This window comes from Vombatus ursinus, unplaced genomic scaffold, assembly GCF_900497805.2.
Source record: "Vombatus ursinus unplaced genomic scaffold, bare-nosed wombat genome assembly UNPS02010822.1, whole genome shotgun sequence".
In the NCBI taxonomy this organism is placed as follows: Eukaryota; Metazoa; Chordata; class Mammalia; order Diprotodontia; family Vombatidae; genus Vombatus; species Vombatus ursinus.
In genome coordinates this window covers 5,381,902-5,405,987 of record NW_020950600.1, presented here as the reverse complement: position 1 = coordinate 5,405,987, position 24,086 = coordinate 5,381,902, and the positions used below count along the sequence as shown (strand labels likewise).

Below are 24,086 nucleotides of genomic sequence, written 5' to 3'. Positions count from 1 at the left end.
AGGAAGGAAAGGAGGGAGGGAAAGAGAAAGGAAGGAAAGGAGAAAGGAAAAGAGAAAGGAAGGAAAGGAGAGAGGGACAGAAAAAGGAAGGGAGGGATGGAGGGAGGAAACAAGGAAGGAAGGAAAGGTTAACAAGGCAGGGATTGATAGTGCTACCAATAGGTAGAAGAAAGGACAGCTAGGTGGCACAATAGATAGAGCACCAGGTCAGAGTTAGGGAGATCTGAGTTCCAATCCAGCCTCAGACACTTCCTAGCTATGTGACCCTAGGCAAGTCTTGGTCACAAAGTATCAGATATGACTGAAATTACTAAACAACAATAAAGGCAGAAGAAAGGTTCTTTAAAAAAAATTTTCCATGTCGTGTAATGGCTTCTTTAAGAGAGAAATTTTATGCAGTCCCTTGTAAATCAAAACATGTAGACAGAATGGCCCCAGGATGCCTAAATCTCTGCAGATTCTAGATTTCTGTGACAAAACATGTCACTCAGAAATTCATGGAACTGCCATCCTAAAAATGTCATATAGTAGTCAGCATATCTCTTGGTCTAAGGAAGCCACAGGTTCTTAGACCTGGATCGCACCTCAGAACAGATATATGAAAGATGGATTACAGAGAGGAGAGCCTGGAAGCCAAGAGTCTATTTAGGAAGCTGTTGCAATAGTCCGGGCACAAAGTGATGCAACCCTGAATTTGAATGGGGATAATGTGAGTGGGGAGGAGGGAAGACGGATGCATAATGTGCTGAGAAGTCAGAATCACTGAGACTTGGCAACAGCTTTGATGGAGTGATGGGGGTGGTTTTCTGAGAATCAGAAAAGTGTTAAGGAGGAAACAAATTGTGAGCCTGGGTGACTCTAAGGGGAATGGGAGTTCTCAACAGAAACAACAGAGAACTTTGGAGGATGGGTGGGTTGAGGTGGTAGGGATAAGGAGGCAGGATGGTATAATGGTTAGAGCACTAGGCTTGGCATCAGGAAAACCTGGCACAAATCCCACTCCTAACACTTAAGAGATCATCAGTCAAAGCAATAAGCTTTTTTTTTTTTTTGGTGAGGCAATTTGGGTTAGGTGACTTGCCTAGGGTCACACAGCTAGTGTCAAGTGTCTAAGGCTGGATTTGAACTCAGGTCCTCCTGACTCCAGGGCCAGTGCGCTATCCACTGCGCCACCTAGCTGCCCCAAGCAATAAACATTTATTAAGCACCTAGTATGTGCCAGACACTGTGCTCTGTGCTGGGAATACAAAAATAGCTGTGTCTTCTGACTGTTCCATGAACAAGACCCTCCATCTCTGGGTTCCAGGTGTACTCTCTGGCTGTGCCCCATGCCTGGAATGTGTTCTCTCCTCTGCTCTGATTACCATTCTCTCCGACTTTCTTTAAGTCTCCACTAAAATCCCACCTTCAACAGGAAGCCTCCCCTAACCCCTCAGTTGTGGTGCCCTCTTTCTTTTCATCATGTCCTATTTATCCTGTATATAGCTTCCTGGTAAATATTTCTTTGCTTGTTCTCTCCCCCATTAAATTGTGAGGTCCTTGAGGCAGAGCTTAGCCTAGTACCTAGCACATAGTAGGTACTTAATAAATGTTTATTGACTGACTGGTTGATGGTATGCCCCCTTGGCAAACAATCCAACCTTGCTGAGCCTCAGTTTCCTCATCTGTAAAATGAGGAGGCTTGTAAGGTCCCGTCTGGCTTTATATCTGTGGTTCTATGATTCTGTGATCTCAGTCAATCCTCTTATCACCCTCAAGTAATAAGAGCTTTACATGACTGTTCAGCTACCACCACAAGCCATACAATTATCTACATATTATAAATGTCACTCCCAGGTCGTGTCACCTGCCTAATTGAGGCCTTGGAGAAACCTATTCAGCCACAAGCATTAAGTGCCTACTGTTTACCAAGCATTGTGCTAGGAGCTAGGAACATAGAGACAAAAGCAAAACAGTTCCTGTCTTCAAGGAGTGACATTCTTATATATGTACGTATAAGTAAATATAAAAAATGCAAATATACACGTGACAGGATCCCTGCCTACGTGAATCTTATTATCTGGGTCTCTGGTAGGCAACTCTAACCGCACAAGTCCAAAACAGAACCCAGGATCTTTCCCCTGAACACTCATTCTACCCCATCTCACCTAGAGGCACCAGATGACACAGCAGAGAGAGTGCACTGGACCTGGAGTCAGGAAGACCTGAATTCAAATCTAGCCTCAGACACTTACTAGCTATGTACCCTTGAGAAAGTCACTTAACTATTTGCCTCAGTTTCCTCAACAGAAAAATGGGCATAATAATGGCATCAGCAACCTCCCAGGGTTATTCTGGGAATCAAATGAGATATTTGTAAAGCACATAGCAGAGTACCTGGCATATTTGTTGTTCAGTCATTTCAGTCATGTTTGACTCTTTGTGACTCCATGGATCTCTGTGCACGGGCTTTTCTTGGCAAAGAAACTGGAGCGGTTTTGCCATTCCCTTCTCCAATGGCAAACAGAGGTTAAGTGACTTAACCCATGTCATACAGCTAAGAAGTTTCTGAGGCTGGATTTGAACTCAGGCGTTGCTGTCTCCACAGCGCCACCTGGCTGCTTGATCAGGCACATAATAAATGCTTGTTTTTTATTTCCTCCCCTCCTCCCCTCCATTTACCTTTTTCTGTCCTGGCCATCACCATCCTTCCAGGCACCCAGTGTCAGGATCCTTCCTCCCTCCTGCTCTCCCCATAGCGATTTGGGTATGATACCTTGTCAATTTTCCCTCTACCTGTTTCAAATCCTTCCCCATCTCTCCACCCACATGACCATCATCCTAATGCAGGCTCTCCTCACTCCTCTTCGGGTCTCTGCTGTGAAGTGTGTCACCTCCAGGCAGGAGGTGACAGAGGTCTAGCCTCTCCTATTTGACAGCCCTTCCTGGTTCAGGGTTAATTCCCCCAGCCAGAGGTGCTTCCTTGGCTTACCATGATCAGTGCTAATTCAGCCACTTACCACTTCCCAGACTCCTTGTGGGGTTTTTATGCACAGGAGAACCTTGGGGCCACGGTACAATGAGTTTTGTGCTCTCAGGCAAGTTTGTTATTTTTACTGACCCCTTCAAATGCATTTGAACTATTCAAGCCTCCCATCCTTTCTAAGGTGTGGAATGTTTGTTTCACCTCCAGAGGTCCCTGGGGCAGATTTTATATTTGATCTTATACTTTAGGAAGATCATTTTGGCAGCTATGGGAAAGATGGATTAAAGATGAGGAAGGACTTGAAATAGGGAGGTCAATTAGAAGGCTATTGCACTTAGAAAGCAGTCTGGCAGAAATTAGGCTTAGACAAACATCTCACACCATATTACATGATAAATTCAAAATGGATCTGTGATGTAAATATGAAAGCTGATCCCATAAAAATTAAAAGAAAAGCAGAACATATGCCTTTCACAATTAGGGGTAAGAGATATATTCTTAACCAAGCAAGGGATAGAAGTAATTTTAAAAGATAAAACAGATCATTATGATTTCAAAAATTGAAAAACGTTTGAAGAAAGTTAACATATCTGAGGCAGTTGATAACACATTGGTTAGCGTGCTGGGCCTGTAATCAGGAAGACCTGAATTCAAATCTGACCTCAGACACTTATGAGCTGTGTAACAATGGGCAAGTCATCTAACTTTTCTGGGACTCAGTTTCTTCATCTGTAAAATGAGAAAAATAATATCCACAGTACCTGTCTCACAGGGTTGTTATGCAACTCATCTCAGATGTCACCTAAGGAAAATTTTTGCTGATTTTACAGAGGCAGCTAGGGTGGTGCAACAGATAGAGGCCTGGACCTTGAGTTCAGATCTTTGATCCAGTGGCACTGGCCTCCTGGCTGTTCTACAAACAAGATAATCCACTTCTTGGCTTCCGGGCTTTTTTCTGGATACCCTTCATTCCTGGAATACTTTCCCTACTCTGCTTGGACTACTGACTTCCTTGATTTTCTTTGAGTCCCAACTAAAAACCCACCTTTTACAGGAAGCCTTCCTTAACCCCTCTTATTCCCAGTACCTTGTCTCTGTTAATTATTTCTTCTTTATCCTGAATCAACCTTGCTTTGTACGTATTTATTTGCATGTTATCTCCCCCAATAATTTGTGAGCTCCTTGGGGATGGGACCTGTCTTTTGTCTTTTTTTTTTTTGGTAGCCCCAGTGCCTAGCACAATGCCCGCCATGTAGGAGGCTCTTAATAAATATTTATGGATTGATAGGTCTGGGGATACATAGATAAACATGAAACAGCCACTCAAGGAGCTTATATTCTGTAGGAAGAAACAACACATACACATGAAAACATATACAAAATAAATATGAAATGATTTGTTTAATGGGATGGGGAACTAGCAGCTGTAGGAGAATAAGGAGAGGCTTCATGTAGGACACTCTTAAGAAATATAGAGGTTCTAAGAGGCAGAGGTGAGGAAGAGTGCATTCCAAGCATGGGAAACAACCCAAGCAGAAGCATGGAGATTTATAATGGAATAGAATGTAGGGCTGGGGGCTGGTTGGGTCAATCAATCAAATCACCCCACCTAAAGTCAATTATACAATGCTATAACCTGATTTCTTAATCAGGTGCAAACAGCTCTTATTTAAGTGGAATCAATCAAAGGTATTCCAACAAAGTATTAAAAGTCCTTGATTCCTTTAGAGATCCTTGAAAACCATTGGATAAACTGATGTGACGTTCCACATAAATTACGTTTGTACCGGTTGAAGAGACTCTGCCATATCTTGTGGGTTTTGTATAAAATAGCAGACCAATTCAGAACTGGAGGATATAAGTGTCTGAGAGGAGAGAGAGCCAAGCCAGAGAGAAGGAATCACTTGGGGAAGAGAAGAATCCCAACCTCAACCATGGGTTGAGGATATTGTGAGGATTTGGACTCTTTGGCATTGTAGAACATGGGTCCCTTTGGTATTCCTGGAACAATGGCAGCCATTGATAGCTGCCTTGGGAGTGAAAGACAAGCTAGAAACACTGAGGAAATGTAGTTTCATTACTCTACAATGAGCCCAACAGAAAAACTACACTGTACCTAAGGGGTATGAGTGAATACCCCACAAGAGGGAGAAAAGGATTTCTAGAAACCAAGAGCCCTTTGCTACATGTGCTCTCTGAGCTTGAGACTACTTTCTCTTGGACTTTGTATATTCCTGGGGAAGAGTAAGGCAACAGATTTTTGGTGGGAGTGTTTTGTACCAACTGTTCTCACTATACCATCTTACCAATTGCCCCCTTCTAAAAGTAAATAAAGTCTGGCTGACCAATTGATATCAAATCATAATCATGGAGGAAGCACACTGGTGGGGGCTCATGAGCAGAAGCTCTAGGAAAAAAGAAAAACATTACAACTCTTCAGTGCTAGATTCTGAGGCATTAAGAAGTAGCCATCTGAGCTTTGGGGATACCAGCCTACCAGGGTGACTGGGGAATCGGGAAAGTAGCTAGAGAGCCTACATGCGATTCAGTAGGATGGGAGTAGACCTGTTTGGTTACATTGGAGAGTTCATGAGAGGGAATAATGTGTAATAAGTCTGGAAAGGTAGGTTGTATGAGTTTGTGAAGGGCTTTAAATGTTAGACACAGTGGTTTGTGTTTGATCCTAAAGGTGAGTGCTTAATAAATGCTTGTTGCTGGAACACTTACTAGTGTGTGACCATGGTCAAGACACTTAAATTCTTTGGGTCACAGTTTCCTCATCTATAAAATAGAGATAATAATAACTACAATATTCATCTCACGGGTTTTTATAAGACTTTTAAAGCACTTTGCAAAATTTAAAATTTTATACAAATGCCAATTATTGTCATTGTTATTACTATTTTAAGAAGGGATTTTTTTCAAGGGCAACAAAAAAGTGAGCTAAATAGTTTAATTTAGCCATCTTAAGATGAAATGTGTGTGGGGGACAATTTTATATTGGGGACAGTTTTTAAGGTGCATCTCAAATCACTAGCAAGTTTATTACCTTACTATGGTTGATTTATGATATTCACAAAAAAAAGCATCAGAGCTAGAAAGAACAATGCAGCAGTCGTAATGGAAGTCTTGGGAAATTGATTGGGAAATGATATAGTGGAAGCTCTGTTAATACTAGACTAAGGTAGCTGTCAAAATGAATGGCAAGCAAAGGGAAATAGGTGTATTGAATAAAAAGTAAGCACAAGCCATAATAGTTATAACTCATTTATAGAATGTTTCAGGGTTTACAAAGGGCTTTCCCTCACAACAACCCTATGAAATTAGGTAGAAAATATATTATGAAGTTTTATGTGGGATTTTAATGTAAAGAATAGATCTTGGCTCTTTCTCCTTCACTTGCTACATTAGAGTCCATTTTCTCAAGCTATTTGTCATCGTGTTCACTTTGGTTCTTGCGTTTCAAGATTCTATGAGATTGCCCTGATTTATGCCTAGCCTGTATACTAAATAACCCAGGACCAAGTAGATTGACCATTAAAAGTCTTGGGAAAATACCCAAACTTGGGAGATTAATATTCAAGACATTACCCATTACAGAATGAGAAGAGAAACTCGATTTGGTTGAAACGCTGGAGGAATTCAGTGCTCTCTCAAAGATGAATTGGACATCTTTCCTTTATGGCTTAGAGGATAGCATTAAGAACCAGCCCTCTTCTGCCCCATACTCTGCCCCACTATCAACCTCCCCTGCCCCACCATGATTTGTAAGCTTTGAATATAAATGGTTATTATGAAGCTCATTACTCAGTAGGTTTTTCTTTAATACCAAATGATAAATTAATGGAACTTTTTTAGTCTGATGAATTTTAAACGCTGTTTTCTTTTATTAAAATGAGCTTCTCTTACAATGTGTTTTGACATCATTGTTTTAAATGAAACAGATGTGTAAGGTCTCTTTCTAAAGGTCTGTTTACCCATTGAGTCTTTGATTGGAAACTGTCTTCTAATTTCTCAACATATCCTAACAGTTTGTAAAAATCATGCTAACCCACTGCCAATTCCAGGACAGCAGGTGAATCAGTTCCAATCATTTTCTTGATGGAATAAAAAGGGTTCTTCCCTTCCAAGGCATCATTAAAAATCCCGACCTATAATGTGTATGATGATTGCCCAACTGTGGCTGTCTTCTTCCTATGCATGTGGTCTTCTTAATCCATTTGATTAGTTCTGAAAATATGGCAAGAGGAAGATGTACTAAATATTCATTTTTTCTTTTCCTAGTTTATTTCTGACTTACCAACACAGAAGGTACTGGATTATTCCCAGAGGAACAGATGGCTGATTTCCGTTTTCAGGACAAAGATGATTTAACAGAAATCATTTCAAATCTGGAAGAATTCAAGAGAGGTGGAGTCTGAAATGATTTACTAATTATAAATTGAAACGAAAGCTGCATATCGATAAGTGTGTAACTTATTCTGTTGGAGAAGATATAGCCAATAATACTTGCACCCTATGCCCCTATTTCTATCTCTTTCCAGTTTTCCATAGTAAATTATAGGGTGATAGGGATCTTAGATGCCATTGAGTCTAACCCCTTCATTTTGCAATGAGGAAACTGAGGCACAAAGAGGTTAAGTAATTTGCCCAGGGTCACACTTGGGTCTTCCTGACTCAAAGTTCAGCCCCCTACCCACTGTGCCACCTAGTGGCCCCCTGTAAAAATTAGTAAAAGCTTCTCTTAGGAAGTGGTGCCTGAATTGAGCTACATAGTAACCCTGTGAGACTGATACTGTAGGTAGTATTATCCCTATTTCACAGATGAGAAAACTGATGCTCCTAGTCCAGCACTCTTCTCTATTGTGCTACCTACTTGCCAATCAGGATGATAATTTTAATTCATATACAAGGTATTTATCAAATTGAATTACATGATCTACACCGCTTGTCACTCAAAGCTCTTTGAGAATTCACCCTTGGACTTGGATGTTGGTAGCCATGGGTAATGTGACAGTGGGGAGGGGATTTCCCTTTCTCTACCTGGTCTCCCATTTTTATAACATGCTTTGGTTGATCCATTTGGTTTCTAAAAATCATCATAAACAAGAATTAGGTCAGGCTATCTAAGGACAGACAGAATTTCCTGAATAATTCCCATTAAGGTAAGAGTTTGGTCCTCAAACATGTAGGTAATTTATAGGCTTGTAGATTGGGAATTGGAAGGGACCTCAGATGCCATCTAATTATGGCTCTGTAGTCCTATTTTTTAAGGCCTTATTGTTTCATATTCTTCTTTTTAAATCATTGTCATTTCCCATTGATCCTCTTCTCCTCTCCTTCCATTCTGCCCATCCCCATAGAACTTTCTCATATGACAAAGTCAAGCAAAACAAATCAACCCATTGGCCAGCCAGATCTGTAATACTGAAAGGGACCTTAGACACCATTGAGTAAAATTCACTCATTTTATAAATGAGTAAACTGAGGCACAGAAAGTTTTTTTCTTTTTTAAAGTAAGTTTCTCAGGGCAGCTAGATGATGCAGTGGATAGAGCACCAGCCCTGAAGTCAGGAGGACCTGAGTTCAAATCCGGCCTCAGGCCAAACGCTTGACACTTACTAGCTGTGCGACCCTGGGCAAATCACTTAACCCCGATTGCCTAAAAAAATAAAAAATAAAAAAAAATAAAGTAAGTTTCTCAGAGTCACACAGTTATTCATTACATGCCCGCAGACCACCAGTTGTCTCTTCCAAGAGATGGGTGGCAGACTTCACTAACAGCTTGAAGTCAACATTTCAACTTGGTTTTCTTTTAAAAATGTATTATTAATTTATTTTTTACCTTAAAAAAATTCTGAGTTTCAAATCCTCTCTCTCCCTCCAGCCCCTCTCCCACCCACTGACAAGGCAAGCAGTATGATATCAATTATGCAGGTGATATCATGCAAAACATTTTTCCATATTGGTCATATCACCAATATAAAAGCATGAAGAATAAAGTGAGAAAATTATACTTCAATCTGCACTCAGAGTTCATCAGCTCTTTCTCTGGAGGTGAATGGCATTTTCCATGATGAGTCCTTCCAAACTGTCTTTGTATTGATCAGAGTGGCTATCGACTTGGCTTTTTTGAGAATATATGTTGGTGGAGTTGGGTGTGGGCTATTCTAACCCTAACTTCTGGTTATTTCTCCCTCTAACCATCACTGCCCATAGTAGGGACTCAGTCAGTCTTTGTTGCATGAATGAATAGCCAGGAATGGTGAGCCCAGAGCCTATTTTAACCCTGGGGCTATCTGTCTATCTGCCCCACCCCCATCCTGTTTATAGACATAGAAGGATGCTGCATCTGCACCCACAGAACTCTTCTTTGGGCATCCCACACTCACAGATGAGAGCCATAGAATATTACAGCTGGAGGGGACCTTAGGGCCAACCCCACCATTTGGCAAAAGAGGAAACTGGGCCCCAGGGGAAGTGACTTGCCCAAGGTCACAGGATTAGTAAGTAGCAAAGCTAGGATTTGGACCTAAGGCCTCCAATGCAATGTGTGTTTTTTCCTTGCTAGGTTATAATGCCTCATTAACATTTCAATGTTTTAAATATATGTAATGCTGACATGGGCACCCCTTTCTTACTAGGATAGGTCATAACCACTTTACAATCTACTGGACGGTGTTTGAGAATTACTGTGGCTAGAAAACTCCTCCCCTTTGACTTCCCTGGTAGTGATTTAGCTAGACTGGACCTTAGATGCTAGGCAGACAATCTTATCTAGATCTAGATCTAGATACTAGATCTAGAACCAGCATTCCATTGGTATAGCTTTCAGGATACTTGGGCTCATCTCTATACCATGATGAGCCATAGAAAGAGGAATCAGAGAGGCAGTGTGTTACAATGGATAGAATACTGGACTTGGAGTCAGAAAGACCTAGGTTCAAATCCCACCTCACATAACTCTCTAGCTGTGTGATCTCCAAACAAATCACAACCTCTCTGTGCCTCTGTTTCTTTAATGGGGTCTGACCAGAAGACTTCTAAAGTCCCTCTGAGCTCTAACTCTATGACCTGATGAATTGATTGGAGGGAGGGCCTAGTAATCAATCAATCAACAAACATTTATTATGCATCTCCAGTGGGTGGAGCTCTGGGCCTGGAATCAGGAAGACTCATCTTAGCCTCATACACTTCCTGGGCAAGTCCCTCAACCCTGTTGGCCCCAGTTCCTTATCCGTAAAATGAGCTGAAAAAGGAAATAGCGACCCACTCCAGTATCTTTGCTAAGAAAACCCCAAAGGGGGTCACAAAGAGTCAGGCAGGACTGAAATGACTGAATATGACACGGCTGTGTGCCAGGCACTGTGCCAAGCTTAGGGATACATAGAGAATCAAAAGATAGTCTCTGCCCTCAGGGAGCTCACAATCTAGTGGGGGAGACAATATGCAAACAAATATATAGAAAGCAAGCAATATACAGGATAAAGAAGCAATAATTAGTGGAGGAAAGGCACTGGAATTAAGAGAGGTTGGGGAAGGCTTCCAGTAAAAGATGGGATTTTAGTTGGGACTTAACGGAAGCCAGGGAGGGTCAGTAGGGGGAGCAGAAGATAAAGAGCATTCCAGGCAAGGGGAACAGTCGAAGAAAATGCCCAGAAATTGTATTTGTTTCCATCTTCTATCATGCTGGTTATTGCTGTTCAGTCGTTTCAATCATACCCAACTCTTCATGACCTTATTTGGGGTTCTCTTGGCAAGGATACTGGAGTGGTTTGCCATTCCCTCCTGCCGCTCATTTCACAGATGAGGAAACTGAGGCTGAAAAGGTTAAGTGACTTGCCCAGGGTCACCCAGCTAGGAAGTGTGTGAGGCTGGATTGGAACTCAAGCTGAGTCTTCCTGGCTTGACACTCCAAGCATTGTGGCACTACCTACCCGCTGTCATGGTGGTAAAAGGTAGTTAAAGAAGGGAAGTCTTATCAGTGTAGCTCTGCCCCTCCTGGTCTTGAGAGTTGCCTAGTGCACTACCTGTACACATGAGAGGAAGGATTTGAACACAGGTCTGTCTGACTCCAAGGCCAGCCTTCGATCCATGGAGAGACCACACTGCCTCTCCTCAGAAGTATTTAGTGAAAATATCCCCAATATATTTTTATGTTGCAAGTTGTGTGGATAAATAATACTTATTCATAAATGCCAGCAGTGGAAAAGGTTTTCTTGTGCTATCGGCCCAAATTATCAGTGGACTGGTAGACCTGTCTAATATAAACTACTTATTCTTAGTGCTTGTATTTGATTAGTCTGCGGCAGCTGTTTAACATCGGTAGAGAGTATTTGTCTGTTTCCATTCCCAAGAGGAAAATGGCACTCATTTGTGCCTAGTAACAAGGAATTTTTATTCTATACAGAAATGAAGCTTTTACAACGTCATTTCTTTGGGTTTTCTGCATTTTGACCTGTTAGTCCTCTCCTATCTTCCAAAACGCCATGTTGGCCATGCTCCTTTCCCCCATTCCAGGAACCAACTCTCCTCTCTTCTCCACCTATTGATAGCATTCCCTTCCTGAGATGGATTCATTCATCTGGCACCTCCATCATGAAGCTTCCCCTTTTCTACCCAATCTGAAATGATCCCTCCTTCTTTCAATCCCTCTTTTCAATCTCTTTGGCCTCTCCTATGTTCTTAATCATGTCCTAACTTGTTTTAAAATTATTTGTGGACACATCCTCTCCCCACAATAGTAAGCTCCTTGAAGGCAGGTATTATATGTGTGCGTATATTTGGGTCCCATCTTCTAGCACAGAGCCCTGCACATAGGAGGCACTTAATAGATCTCTGCTAAATAAATTTAGATACTAGAGTTTCACATTTTAATGTTTCCTATACTTTCACTTCTAACAACAGATGGATTTGGTGAGTTACCGGGTGAGAAGGAAAGTGATATCATTTCCAAGAAGACTGACAAGAAGGCTTCCTTTGACTTTGGATGGTAATTGACCTGATATATACTACTACCCATCTTTTAATGACTGTTCTTATTGTTGTTGTTACAAGGTACTAGAGGTATGCTGGAGCCAGTTGTTAAATTTTCAGTGGGAGCATGTATACCTTGGGCCACTAGGTGGCACATTTAATAGAGCACAGGTCCTGAAGTTAGGAAAACCTGAGTTCAAATTTGGCCTCAGATACTTCCTAGTTTTGTGACCCTGGGCAAGTCATTTCACCCTGTGTTCCTCAGTTTCCTCTTATGTAAAATGAGCTGGAGAAGAAAATGGCAGCCCCCCCCAGTATCTTTGGCAGGAAAACCCCAAATGGGGTCACGGGGGTTCAGACACAAGTAAACATCAACAATAAATATTTATACCTTGGGAATCAGCGCTCGCTACAGATCAGAGCTGGCTTTATTGTTTTGTTGATTGTCTAGACTTGAGAAAATGATGGAGCAAATGTCACTAACTCAGTTTAAACTTAAAGCTGGTTGTGAAATATTTAGCATCACACTACTGAATGCATCTTCCTTTTTTTTTTTTTCAAGAGGGAGTGATTTGGTTTATGCTATTCTGAAACTCAAGGAATATGACATTATCTAGTAACATTGACCTAGACATTGTGTGCCCATTGTGAGGTTGAGTTTTGGGGGGAGGGCTAACAGTAGAAGAATGTTAGATTTTAAACCAGAAAGACCTGGGTTCAAATCCTTCCCCCAGTAGTTGTGTGACCATGGGCATAAATCTTGTAGCTGCTCTATATGTTATCTATAAAATGTCTATATCTATCATATATATCTTATCTATAAAATAGGAACAATCATACCTGGAGCACCTTCCACAGAGGGTGGTGAAATGAGATAGTGTGTGTAAAGGACTAGGTGAACCTCTTGCATACTATCTGTAAAAATATCTTTATGATTGCAATTATTCATTTTAGAGTCATCAACCAAGAGCACTGCTCTTTTGGTAAAGGAAATATACTTATTTGGGGCTAATAAAAATAAGACCATTTGAGCTTGTATAGTATTAATATCATCTTATTTGAATCTCACAATGACTTTGGGAGATAGCTGAAAGAAGACTTTAATATGTTGTTCTCGTCGTTCAGTCATTTTTTCAGTCATTGTCCGACTCTCTGGGAGCCTATTTGGGATTTTCTTGGCAGAGATACTGGAACAGTTTGTCATTTCCTTTTTCCAACTCATTTTTACAGATGAGGAAACTGAGGCAAACAGGGTTGAGTGACACAGCTACAAAGTATCTGAGGCCAGATTTGAACTCACGAAGATGAGTTTTTCTGATTCCAGGCCAGTGCTCTATGCACTATGGTGCCACTGAGCTGCCCCACACTTTATTATACTCATTTTATAGAGGAAGAAACTGAAATTTAGATTTGATTCGGCCAAGATTTGTGGAGGACATAAGATTAAAACTCACATTTCCTGATTTCTCTTCCACAACTAATATATTTGACTATTATCTCTGAAGCTAAGTTAATTTTTAAAAATTTGATATTATAATTGACAAATGAATTGTGGGATGAAGGGACATTACTCATGATTTCTTCTATTGATCAAAGCTGATGTCATAGATTCTTCTCCAGTGTGATCTTTTCCTAGAATTGAAGAAGTGGGAATGTGGTAGGGTGGAAGAGGGTCGTAGGCAGCAGGGTGGGGGATGTTTGAAAAAGGCTGCCCTTCCCCTGCCTCACAAGTACCTGCTGATCAATTAATCCACGGGGATTTAGCCAAAGAACATCCCTGACCATGAAATTCAGTGGCTCATAGTATTTAGAGGTGGAAGATACCTTCAAATGTGCCATCTCTTCATTTTATGGATGAAAAAACAGAAGCCAAGAGCAGGGACCATTTGCCCTCAGGTCCACAGGCAGCAAATAACAGATTCATAATTTGATTTCCTTCTTAATCATGTGAATCACCAGCATTGCTAACCATGCCCAACCTATCATCCATAACTGAAGCTATTTTTCTTTCATTTCAAGGAAATATAAGAAAAAGAATGTCCCAACCAACAGGAAGAAGAAAGTCACTTACAAAGACAGAGTTCGCACCTTACATCTGCGAAGAAACATAAACAACCTGGATAGAATACATGAGGAAAAGAAATTTTTCCTTTTGAAAACTAAGTGAGTGTCTTTTAGTGAAGAAAACTTCAGGAAGGGACTGGAGGTTTGGTCTGAGAAAGTCTGCCCTGAGCACCCAGAGGACTTCAGAGGGCTCACCCCCACCTGCCAGTGCTCAGCAGCGTCCCAGTGGAGACAACCAACGTGTAGGGATGAGGGAATATTGCAATCGGTACTGCTGAGGTTCTCTCCAACAGGGGCTCAGCTATGAGCCCACAGGAAATGATGAGCTCCTGTTGTGACACATTGCTTTGAGAAGTAGGGGAAGACTTTGGGGGGATGATAATGAGAATTCTAGAACTGTGGATCTGCTCTCTCTCTCTCTCTCTCTCTCTCTCTCTCTCTCTCTCTCTCAGAGATCTTGTTTTTTGTGATGAGTATAGGCTCCATAAAATAGTTCCTTCTTACTTACCCCCTCACATTCCCCCACCTCACCACCATATGGTTTTTTTTTCACCCATTCTTCAAACTGGAAGAAATCCCTGTTTATCAGGAGGCCTCTAAAATAGGGAGGAAGGAAGGTAAGCCATATTCTCCAACCCTCTTCCCAACAGCCTAAAGCTAAGTTTGTTTAAATCTTCCCCTCCTTGTCAGACTCAGAGGGCATAATTAGTCCATTAAGAATAGTATAAAGGGATGCTGAATGCTGATTGTTGCCAGGGATACGTGCCTGGAGACAAAAAAATCCTCAGCATAGCAGCGATTAGGGGTACTCTGAGGAGACCAGCCTTTCCATGGGCTGTGTTGGTGGGGTGGCTTCTCTGATATTTCCCTGGGAATCACGGAGCAAATGACTTGAAGGTAATACTAGCATACAAACCTCAAAGATGTTAAAATTTTTTTTCTAAACCAGCAGCTGAGAAGTTCTTTCTCGTTTGGCAGTCCCCAAAGCCTGCCTTTCCTAGGTACACCGCTCTACATGTGTTGGGGCAAGAAGACACATAAAAGAGAGCTTCTGGGCCATGCGCTTTTGTTTAGAGCTTTTCTCTCTCCGCCTGTAACTGTGTGATCCAGAATCCTCCTTGTCCATAGTACCCAGAGATGAAGGGAGGGAAGGAAAGAAGGAAGGAAGGAAGGAAGGAAGGAGCATTTATTTAGCACTTATTATGTGCTTACTGTGTTAAGTGCTTAGGACAGCCATATGATGAAGGGAAGGAAGGAAGAAAGGAAAGAGAGAGGGAAGGAAGAAGAAAGGAAAGGAAGTAAGCAGGAAGGAAGGAAGGAAGGGAAGGAGGGAAGGAAGGAGCATTTATCTAGCACTTACCACTGTGCTAAGTGCTACAGATAGCTATCTGATGAAGGAAGAAAGGAAGGAGGGAGAAAGGAAGGAGTATTTATCTAGCACCTACTATGTCTTCCCCACTGTGCTTAGTGCTGGAGATAGAAATATGAAAGCAAGTCAGTCTACGTTCTCAAGGCACTCGAATTCTAGGGGGACACGACAATAATAAAAGGGTGTTGCTGCAGGGCAGACAGAAAGGTCTAAAGGGTAAAGCAGAAGGCGATACATCTCTATCAGTGTCATTTCCATCGATAAGACCCTATCCTTTCCTGACGTTGGATCACTTGCTAGTACCCAGGTGTTTGATGGCATGAGATCTCTTTTCCATGTCTACGGTAGCTGTGGCTGCTGAGGGCTCAGGGGCTGCCACACCTGCAGAGGCACTTATCAGAGCATGCTTCTGCAGTAATGATACTCCCATGGACAACGGCTTTGAGGGTCAGGTCCAGTGTGGTGGTGGTGTCCACAAAGACAGTCCTAATTCCATGTATGATGCTGTGTGGTGAAACACACAGAGGAGTAAGTGAAGCTGGGATGATTCTTAGCACATTGAATAACATGTCCATTTCAGAGAAGTTTTAGTGTCTCCAAGACCCCAGGAGTGTTTTCTGGTGCCACCTGGATCATGTCAGGTGGAGCTTCTGGGGAGTGCTCCTCTGTGAACCAGACAGCATAGTCAACAATATAGCCCCTGGGTGTGTGAGTGGAGAAAGAGGTTTTGAGCCATTAGAGAGGACAAGAGATGATAGGGCAGGAGTGACCTATAGTTTGATTTGTCTGAGTACCCCTGGCTTTCCAGGGTGGATAGAGAGCTGGTCTTGGCATCAAGAAAGACCTGGGTTCAAATCTGCCTCTGACACCTTACTGGCTGTGTGACCTTGGGCAAATCAATTAACATCTCTGTGCTCCAGTTAAATCTCTAAGAATGTCAACAGCAGAAAAGTTTCTAAGCTACAGTGGTAGAGGGAGATTCCTTTTTGGGAGCTCCTGACACCAGTAAAATCACAGGTCTGAGCCAAAAAAAAAAAAAAACCCCAAACAAACCCAAAATCAAAACACCCAGTTTCAGCCCCATCCACCACCATTTCTGCCCTGCCCCTCCTTTCCCTGTGTGCAAGTAGAAATGCCATCCTCCCTTCCCTTCCTCCTCTCCCCCCCAAAAAGAGGAAGCTCAAACAGCAGGCTAAACCCTTGACTTCCATTCCAGGCAGGATTTAGATGCATCTTTGCAGCGAATAGAATCGATCCAGAAGCAGAAAGTCCAAGTGGAGACTGAAATACAGATGGAGAAAGAGGCCCACAACAGGTGCGTAGAGATGCTCCCTCTACCTGACTCCCCATGAAGGAATCAGTGGCCCATGGAGCAGCAACCTCGTTGTTCTTTCTTCGGGAGATGCTCAATAGCATCGGAAGAAATAAAACACGTGTTTATCCATCAAATTGTATAAGTCATAGGTCAGCAGCCGATAACCTAGTCATTTTTGTTAGGACAAAAAAAAAACCCCAGCGTGTTCTTTTGGGGGGACCTTGGAGTTACCATGAGACTGCTGAACCCTGAGAATAGCTAGAGCATGGCCGCTCCCAGGAGTCTAACGGGAATGTATATCATCCTTCCTATGGTCATTGATCCGCAGAAAGAACACTTAGTGCACCTCTATGGGAAATTTTCATTTAGCAAGGCAGCTTGGGGTCATGGAAAGAGCCCCAAACCAGGGCTCAAGAGGTCTGTTTTCCAGTCCTGATTTAGTCACTTATTTTGTTGATGAGAAAAGAGTGGCACAATCCCATTCAATCGGAAGAAAGTCACTTCCCCCTCTGGCCCTGCAATTTCACTTCTGTAAAACGAGGGGGTGAATTAGATGATTACCAAGACCCCATCTATTCCTGATGTCCCATGACTTTGTGTAAGTGATGGTGTAGTACAGCTAGCATCTTTGCTGGGACCTGGAATCTGGGCGATCTCATTGAAAGCCATTACGTTAACATAAATTGGGAAACGTTTCCAATGTGCATCCCAGCCTGAAGGCTCGGGGATTATTTCTTCATTTAGCTTGTGAGGTTTTCCCATTCAGCGTTCCCAACATCTTCTCCCTTCCTCTGATTTACCCATGCAGTGCAGCTGTGTTTCGTCTACAAGCAATGCTCCGACGTCTGTGCGCTGAACTGGAGCATGAGAAAGACCTGGAGGTGAAAATTTCTTCGATTCTAAAAGAAAAAGAGTAAGTTCAGAAATGGAATGGGACTGAAGGGCTTGGGGTTCACTGCAGCCTTCTCTTAATCAGCAGGGCTGCATACACTAAGGGCTAAAGCCTCTTATTAATTCATTGGAAGGAGAAAAAAAAGAGTTTGTAAATGGAAGCAGTGGACTACGAGTCAGGAAGACCCAAGTTCAAATCCTGCTCCAGACTCTGAGCAAGTCCCTTAATCTCTCTGAGCCTCAGTTTCCTCATCCGTAAAATGGAGCTAATAATAGCACTGGTTTCACAGGACTGTTGTGAGAACCAAATGAGATACTATCTATAGAGTGCTCTACTAGCTAACTGGCTAACAGGGCAGCTAGGTGGCGCCATAGTGCATAGAGTGCTGGGCCTGGAGTCTGGAAGACTCATCTTCTTGAGTTCAAATCCAGCCTCAGACACTTACTCGTTGAGTGATCCTGGGGCAAGTCGCTTCATGCTGTTTGCCTCAGTTTCCTCATCTGTAAAATGGGGACTCATTAGAGAAGGAAATGGTAAACCACTGCAGCATCTCTGCCAAGAAAACCCTAGATGGGGTCACAAAGAGCCGGACGCAACTGAAATGACTGAACAATAACAACAAAGCTAGTAACAGCAGAAAGCTAACTGAACACTCAGAGCTAACGGAAAGGTTAACAGGGCTGCTTTATAGCTGGGCCCACAGAGTTTTTCAGGTTGCCCATTTTTCTTATACTTACTCCAAAGTATCCAAACTGATTTTCCTTTCTTACTGATTTGTGCTCTTCTATGCACGGTTCTGTAAAATGGTTAGCACATTCCCAGAAGGAATGTTTCTAGTTCATTGCTTTAAGAGAACTTCGGGAAAAGATATAAAATCATAATACTTTGTGGCCCAGCCTCGTGTGGTTAATGATGTTTTAGTAAGAAGTAGTTATTGGGCCTGGGGGAGGGGAGCAGTGGGGACAAATGGAGGAAAGAAGACAGGAGGACAGATGAGATGCTTACAGAACCTCCAGACTTCCCTCCCTACCCCCAAAATGATAGCTCAGACTAAAAATCCAATATTGTAAAAATGGTGCCAAGAGCGCTTTGTGAGAGACAAAATGCTATTTAAGGCCTCTGCTGATACTGGGTACTCACAGGAAGTCTATTTTATCCCAAACCAAACTGCCTAGCAGGCTAATAGAAGGAGTCTTCAAAAGTCATTTGTGGCCCATCTTTCAGAATAACGTTTAGAATACAGGGCAGACTTGAGGAAGGCAGAGCAGGAGGGATAAACAGCTAGACGGCACCACAGTGCACAGAGTGCTGGGCCTAGGGTCAGCGTGATGCATTTTCTGGGTTCAAATGTGGTCTCAGACACTAGCTGTGTGACCCTGGGCAAGTCACTTCACCCTGTTTGCCTCAGTTTCTTCCTCTGTAAAATGGGCTGGAGAAGGAAATGGCAAATCATTCCAAGATCTTTGCCAAGAAAACCCCAAATGGGGTCATGAAGAGTAGGAAATGACTGAAAACCAACTGAAAAGCAGGAGGGAGGAGGGTAGTGAGTGTTAGGGGACTACAGAATGAAACGGTAAGAAGAGGGTTGGATCTGGATTCCAGAGAGCATGGTTCAAATTCCACCCCTGCCACCTTGGGCACGTTGCTTCTGTTCTCTGGTCCTCAGTTTCCTTCTCCATCAAATGAGAGAGTTAGGTTACATGACCTCTAGGGCCCCTCCCAGCTTGAGTTAGGAGCCTTTGAAAAGAAAACATAGCTATAGAAAGGAGGACGGGAAGAGGCAAAGACGCGCTAAGTTTATTTCTACAGTTTTCCTAGAGAAGTTTCCTGCCCCATCTCCAGTGTGACCCCCCAGACACACACACACACACACACACACACACACACACACACACACAATTCCTCAGTCCCTGACCTCCGTTGTTGTCATTCAGTCATTTCAGTCGTATCTGACCCCATTTGGGGTTTTCTTTTACCGGAGTGGGTTACCATTTCCCTCTCCGGCTCATTTTACAGATGAGGAAACTGAGGCAAACAGGGTGAAGTGACTTGCCCAGGGTCACACAATGATTAAATGTCTGGGGCCTGATTTGAACTCAGAAAGCTGAGCCTCCTGACATCAAGACCAGCACTATCCACTGTACCAACCTAGCTGCCCCCTGGCCCTTATTGCCACGCCCATAATGCAAGTTAACACGTTGTAATAACATAGTTCAGTTACATTATTGGTTAAACAGGACTAACCAGGGAACCTGATCATCATCCGTTACATTACTCCAATAGGAAAGTGAGTTTCACATTCCAAAGAACTGATTTATGAACATACTAGACTAGATATAGAATATATAATACTATAGACTAGCACCAGTTCAAGAGGGGTGTTCTCCAGATGTGTTTGTCAATGTGTGTATGTGAAATATGTGAAATATATAATAAATAAAATAATAAAATATAATATAATAATTGAAATAATAAAATATAATATATAGCACAATAGGCTAGGACCAATTGAAGAGGAGATGTTCTCCAGATGTGTTTGTGTGTGTATGTGAAATATATAACATGTAATATATAATAATAAATAATATAATGTAATAATTAAAATAATATAATATATAATATAATCGAGTAGGACCAATTCAAGACAGAGTGTTCTCTAGATGTGTTTGTGAATGTGTGTATGTGAAATATATAATAACATATAATATATAATAATAAACAATATAATATAATAACTAAAATATTAACATATAATATATAATTTAATAGACTAGGACCAATTTAAGAGGGGGTGTTCTCTAGATGTGTTTGTGAATGTGTGTATGTGAAATATATAATAATAAACAATATAATATAATAGTTAAAATAATAAAATATAATTAAGATATAATATAATAGATTAGGACCAGTTCAAGAGGGGCTGTTCTCTAGATGTGTTTGTGAATGTGTGTATGTGAGAGGTGGTAGAGAGACTGCTGTTCACAGCCTGTCTCTGATACGTACTGGCTGTATGACCCTGGCCCCTGGTCACCTACCCTCCCCAAGACTGTCAATGCAGAACGGGTGGCAATCTGCATTGATGGAGGGGATTTCCTCATATAGGAGGAAATGTGCCAGTGAAATCATGAGTCCAGATCATGTCATATACATCTATGCACACATGTATGGGGTGTATGGGGTGCTCAGGGAGGACTAACCCCTCTGGCATGCCAAGTCCTTTTCAGGGCTGCTCACCCACCTTTGGTGACCACTTGTCACCCAACTCTCACGGACAGCTTCAAGAAGCTGTAGCATGCACAGCAGCCACACCCCGGTAAAACTGTCTTGGCAGGCGGGCTAAACCAGTTTGAGGGTCACCAACAGGCGTCAATCCCTTTGGTGAGTTGGGGGGGTGTGCCCCAAGTATGTGAAGACTTCCCCCAGGGGTTTGACCAGATTCCAATGGCCAAGAAGGCGGCTGAAATAGGTGCCATGGAGGACTTAGAGTTTGGTCAGACATCGAAGACGCCGATGTCCAGTGCGTCCCAGGCCATCGCCATTCATCTTGACTTGTGTCCTGCCTCTGCACTTCAATGACTCTGGAAGAGAGAGTGAGGTTGACAACCTTGTATAACTCTGCCTCACTTAAATCCAATGAGGGACAGCTGTGTGGTGCAGTGGATAGAGCACCGGCCCTGGAGTCAGGAGGACCTGAGTTCAAATCCAACCTCAGATACTTGACACTTACTAGCTGCATGACCCTAGACAAGTCACTTAACCCTGATTGCCTCACCCCCCCAAAAAAAATCCAGTTCACCCACAAGTCAAGACTTCACCTATGATGTCATTGGTCCTCTTCAGAAACAAAGGACAAACAATACACATACACACACATATATAATCATGTATGTTTATACATCCAGAGTATATAAATGATGATAGCTATTTGGACATGCTGTTACAGCAGAAAGAAAAAAAAAATCTCTCTCCAAACTGTTCATCCAGACTTCCCTTTGGATTAGAGTTGTAGCCACTGTGCTACTTGCAGAGCCTGGTACTGTTGGCAATGCCAGGAAGGTGTCTGTAAACCTCTAGTCTGAGTTAGTCAAGCTAGGATGAATACTTTACTCTATGGAAAAGCTGCAAGATGGATGGATGAATGAATGAACAAAGAAATGAATGAATGAATGAATGAATGAACAAGTGAATGAATGAATGAAAGAACATTCGTTTAGAACTAGTTACAGGGCAAGTACTATCCTAAACTCTGGGACACAAATGCAAAAAATAATTAGTGCAGTGGTATTCCAGACAAGCCCAGGTATCTAAAGCTCTTCCCATAAGAATCATTTCATTTCATGTGCTTCATAGACTCTGGGAAAATGAATAACTAGGCACTCAATGGATGTATGCCCCCTGCTTGCCTAGGGGCTTGGCCATGAAAGAGTCAGCAGAGGATCCCTCAAGACACTTCTGAAGGGAGGCAGTGAGGTGGTGCAGTGGATAGAGCTCCAGCCCTGAAATCAGGAGGACCTGAGTTCAAATTGGGGCTCAGACACTTGACACTTACTAGCTGTGTGACCCTGGGCAAGGCACTTAACCCCGATTGCCTCACCAAAAAGCAGAAGAAAAAAAAGACACTGCCAAAGGGAGGCTCCATGAAGCCTTTACAACTGGGTCTCTTCTCTACTTTTCCCTTATTCCTTCTTCTGACTGACTATTCCTTCTTCTATACTATTAAATAGTTGTAGCCCGCACTGCATTTTTGGACCCTTCCCTCCACGATCTTCTCCCCTTGGGTTCCATACTCCTCCACCACTTCCCCCTTTCATTCCTATCAAACCTCCAGGATATCGGGTTTCCATGTACCCTGAGAGCATCCCCTTCCTGCCACTGCCAAAGGTTTATTCCAAAATTCATTGCTTTAAATTATAGCTAAAAAGCAGGGTGTGGGGTAGTGGGGCCACAGTGGTTGGATTGAGGGCACTGGGGGCTGGAGCCCTAGAAGCAAGGGGACATTGGGCTGGTCTTCAATAATTTGTTCTGTAAGAATTGTAGTAGATTCTTTCAATTTCCCTCATATGGTCATTATTGCATTTACTGGGGGGGGGGTGAGCATTTTTCTAGTTTATTTGGGATTTATTACCTGTCATTCACCTGTACACACACACACACACACACACACACCCCTCTTTTAGACATAGTCAAGGAACCCTACTCTTTTCTGGGGCTGAAGGAGTCTGTAGACCCAACCCAAAAGAGTTAAACTCTCAAGGTTTTGAGCTGATTTCATTTGCCAGATCCTTAATTTTATGCAAATCTCTTTGAAACCTTTAACGCACCAAACCATCTCAGCAGCAACTATACTCACTGTCATTATTACATCTCCACTAAAGCTCTATCTACCTGTTGCCTCCCCTCAGGGACCCTCGAAGGCTGTGATGACAGTGTGTGACCACTGGCTCATATCACCGAGCTGGACAGGTTTTAAGAGCAGGTCTGGTGACAGGCTGTATGCTTGTCACCCAGAGACCAGCTAGGCTGAGTTTGCAGATACTCCTCTCCAGCCCCCTGAAGGAGGATGGGTCTGTCTGCCCTCTCCTCTCTTGAAGGCCCTCTTCTAAAGTGATGGAGGAGCTGGACTTTGGATCATTGGCCCAGCCCAAGGGAAGCCTGGAGTCTCAGTATGAATCCTGATTCTGCTACCTGGGCCTCAGTTTCCTCATCAATAAAATATAGGGGAGTTGCACTAGATCACCTCCAACGTCACTTTCCAGCTCTAAATTGCTGAATCTGTGGTCTATTCTCATTGTTATTATTTTTATTATTTTTAAATGGATATAGCCAAGCCAACTGATGCCAGGTCCTTTACTCAAAGGAATGACACATACTTATAAAAATTTTTATTTTAAAGGGAAAACATGTGGCACATGGAAATCAACGAGGGAAAATTCAGCGTTCTCCGGGAAAATCTTAAAGTAGAAGAAGCAAAATTAGCACAACTTCTCCAAGGGCAGGCGGAAGAGAGGCTTATTCAGGCAAAGATGGCGGCTGTCCGTATAGACCACAATAAAAGCCTCCTACTCCAGTAAGTGATGGCTCTTGATGATGGCTCTCTGGATGTCTCATCCAGCCAATGATGGCTCTCTCCTTCTGCTTAGAAGGGAATGGGGTATGGTAGAAAGAGCCCTGACCTCAGGGGCCCTGGGTTTGAGTCCTGACTCAGCTATGTGATGTTAGGCAAGTGTTTTCACCTCTCAACCTCAGTTTCCCTATTTGTCAAATGGGAATTATAGGATCTACACAACTCACTTTAATGTTATTTTTGTGAAGAAAGCACTTTGTACTTGTAACAGAGCTTTATCAGTGTGAACTGTCATTACTAGGTCCCCACCTGGACCCTCCCTTCACTGTCTGGGTCATTCCCTTCTATGTGCTGCTGAACTAACCTCCCATCCATTGTGAGGGTGTGGAGAGGGAGGAAGGGCCCAGACAAGCTGTCCCCACTGCTTCAAACACAGGGCTA

At 42.6% G+C, this 24,086-nt stretch overlaps 1 protein-coding gene across 2 annotated transcripts in view; it reads left to right on the top strand.

The window, feature by feature from the left end:
• Window positions 1–24,086, top strand: part of CFAP74 (cilia and flagella associated protein 74) — a 120,778-nt gene that overhangs the window by 2,486 nt on the left and 94,206 nt on the right. For both annotated transcript variants that reach the window (XM_027855479.1, XM_027855478.1), the window contains exons 3-8: window positions 7,250–7,375; window positions 11,873–11,957; window positions 13,961–14,104; window positions 16,591–16,689; window positions 17,498–17,602; window positions 23,475–23,648. In XM_027855479.1, coding sequence (XP_027711280.1) covers window positions 7,303–7,375; window positions 11,873–11,957; window positions 13,961–14,104; window positions 16,591–16,689; window positions 17,498–17,602; window positions 23,475–23,648 — 680 coding nt within the window. In that variant the 5' untranslated portion in view covers window positions 7,250–7,302. The remainder of the gene's footprint in view (window positions 1–7,249; window positions 7,376–11,872; window positions 11,958–13,960; window positions 14,105–16,590; window positions 16,690–17,497; window positions 17,603–23,474; window positions 23,649–24,086) is intronic.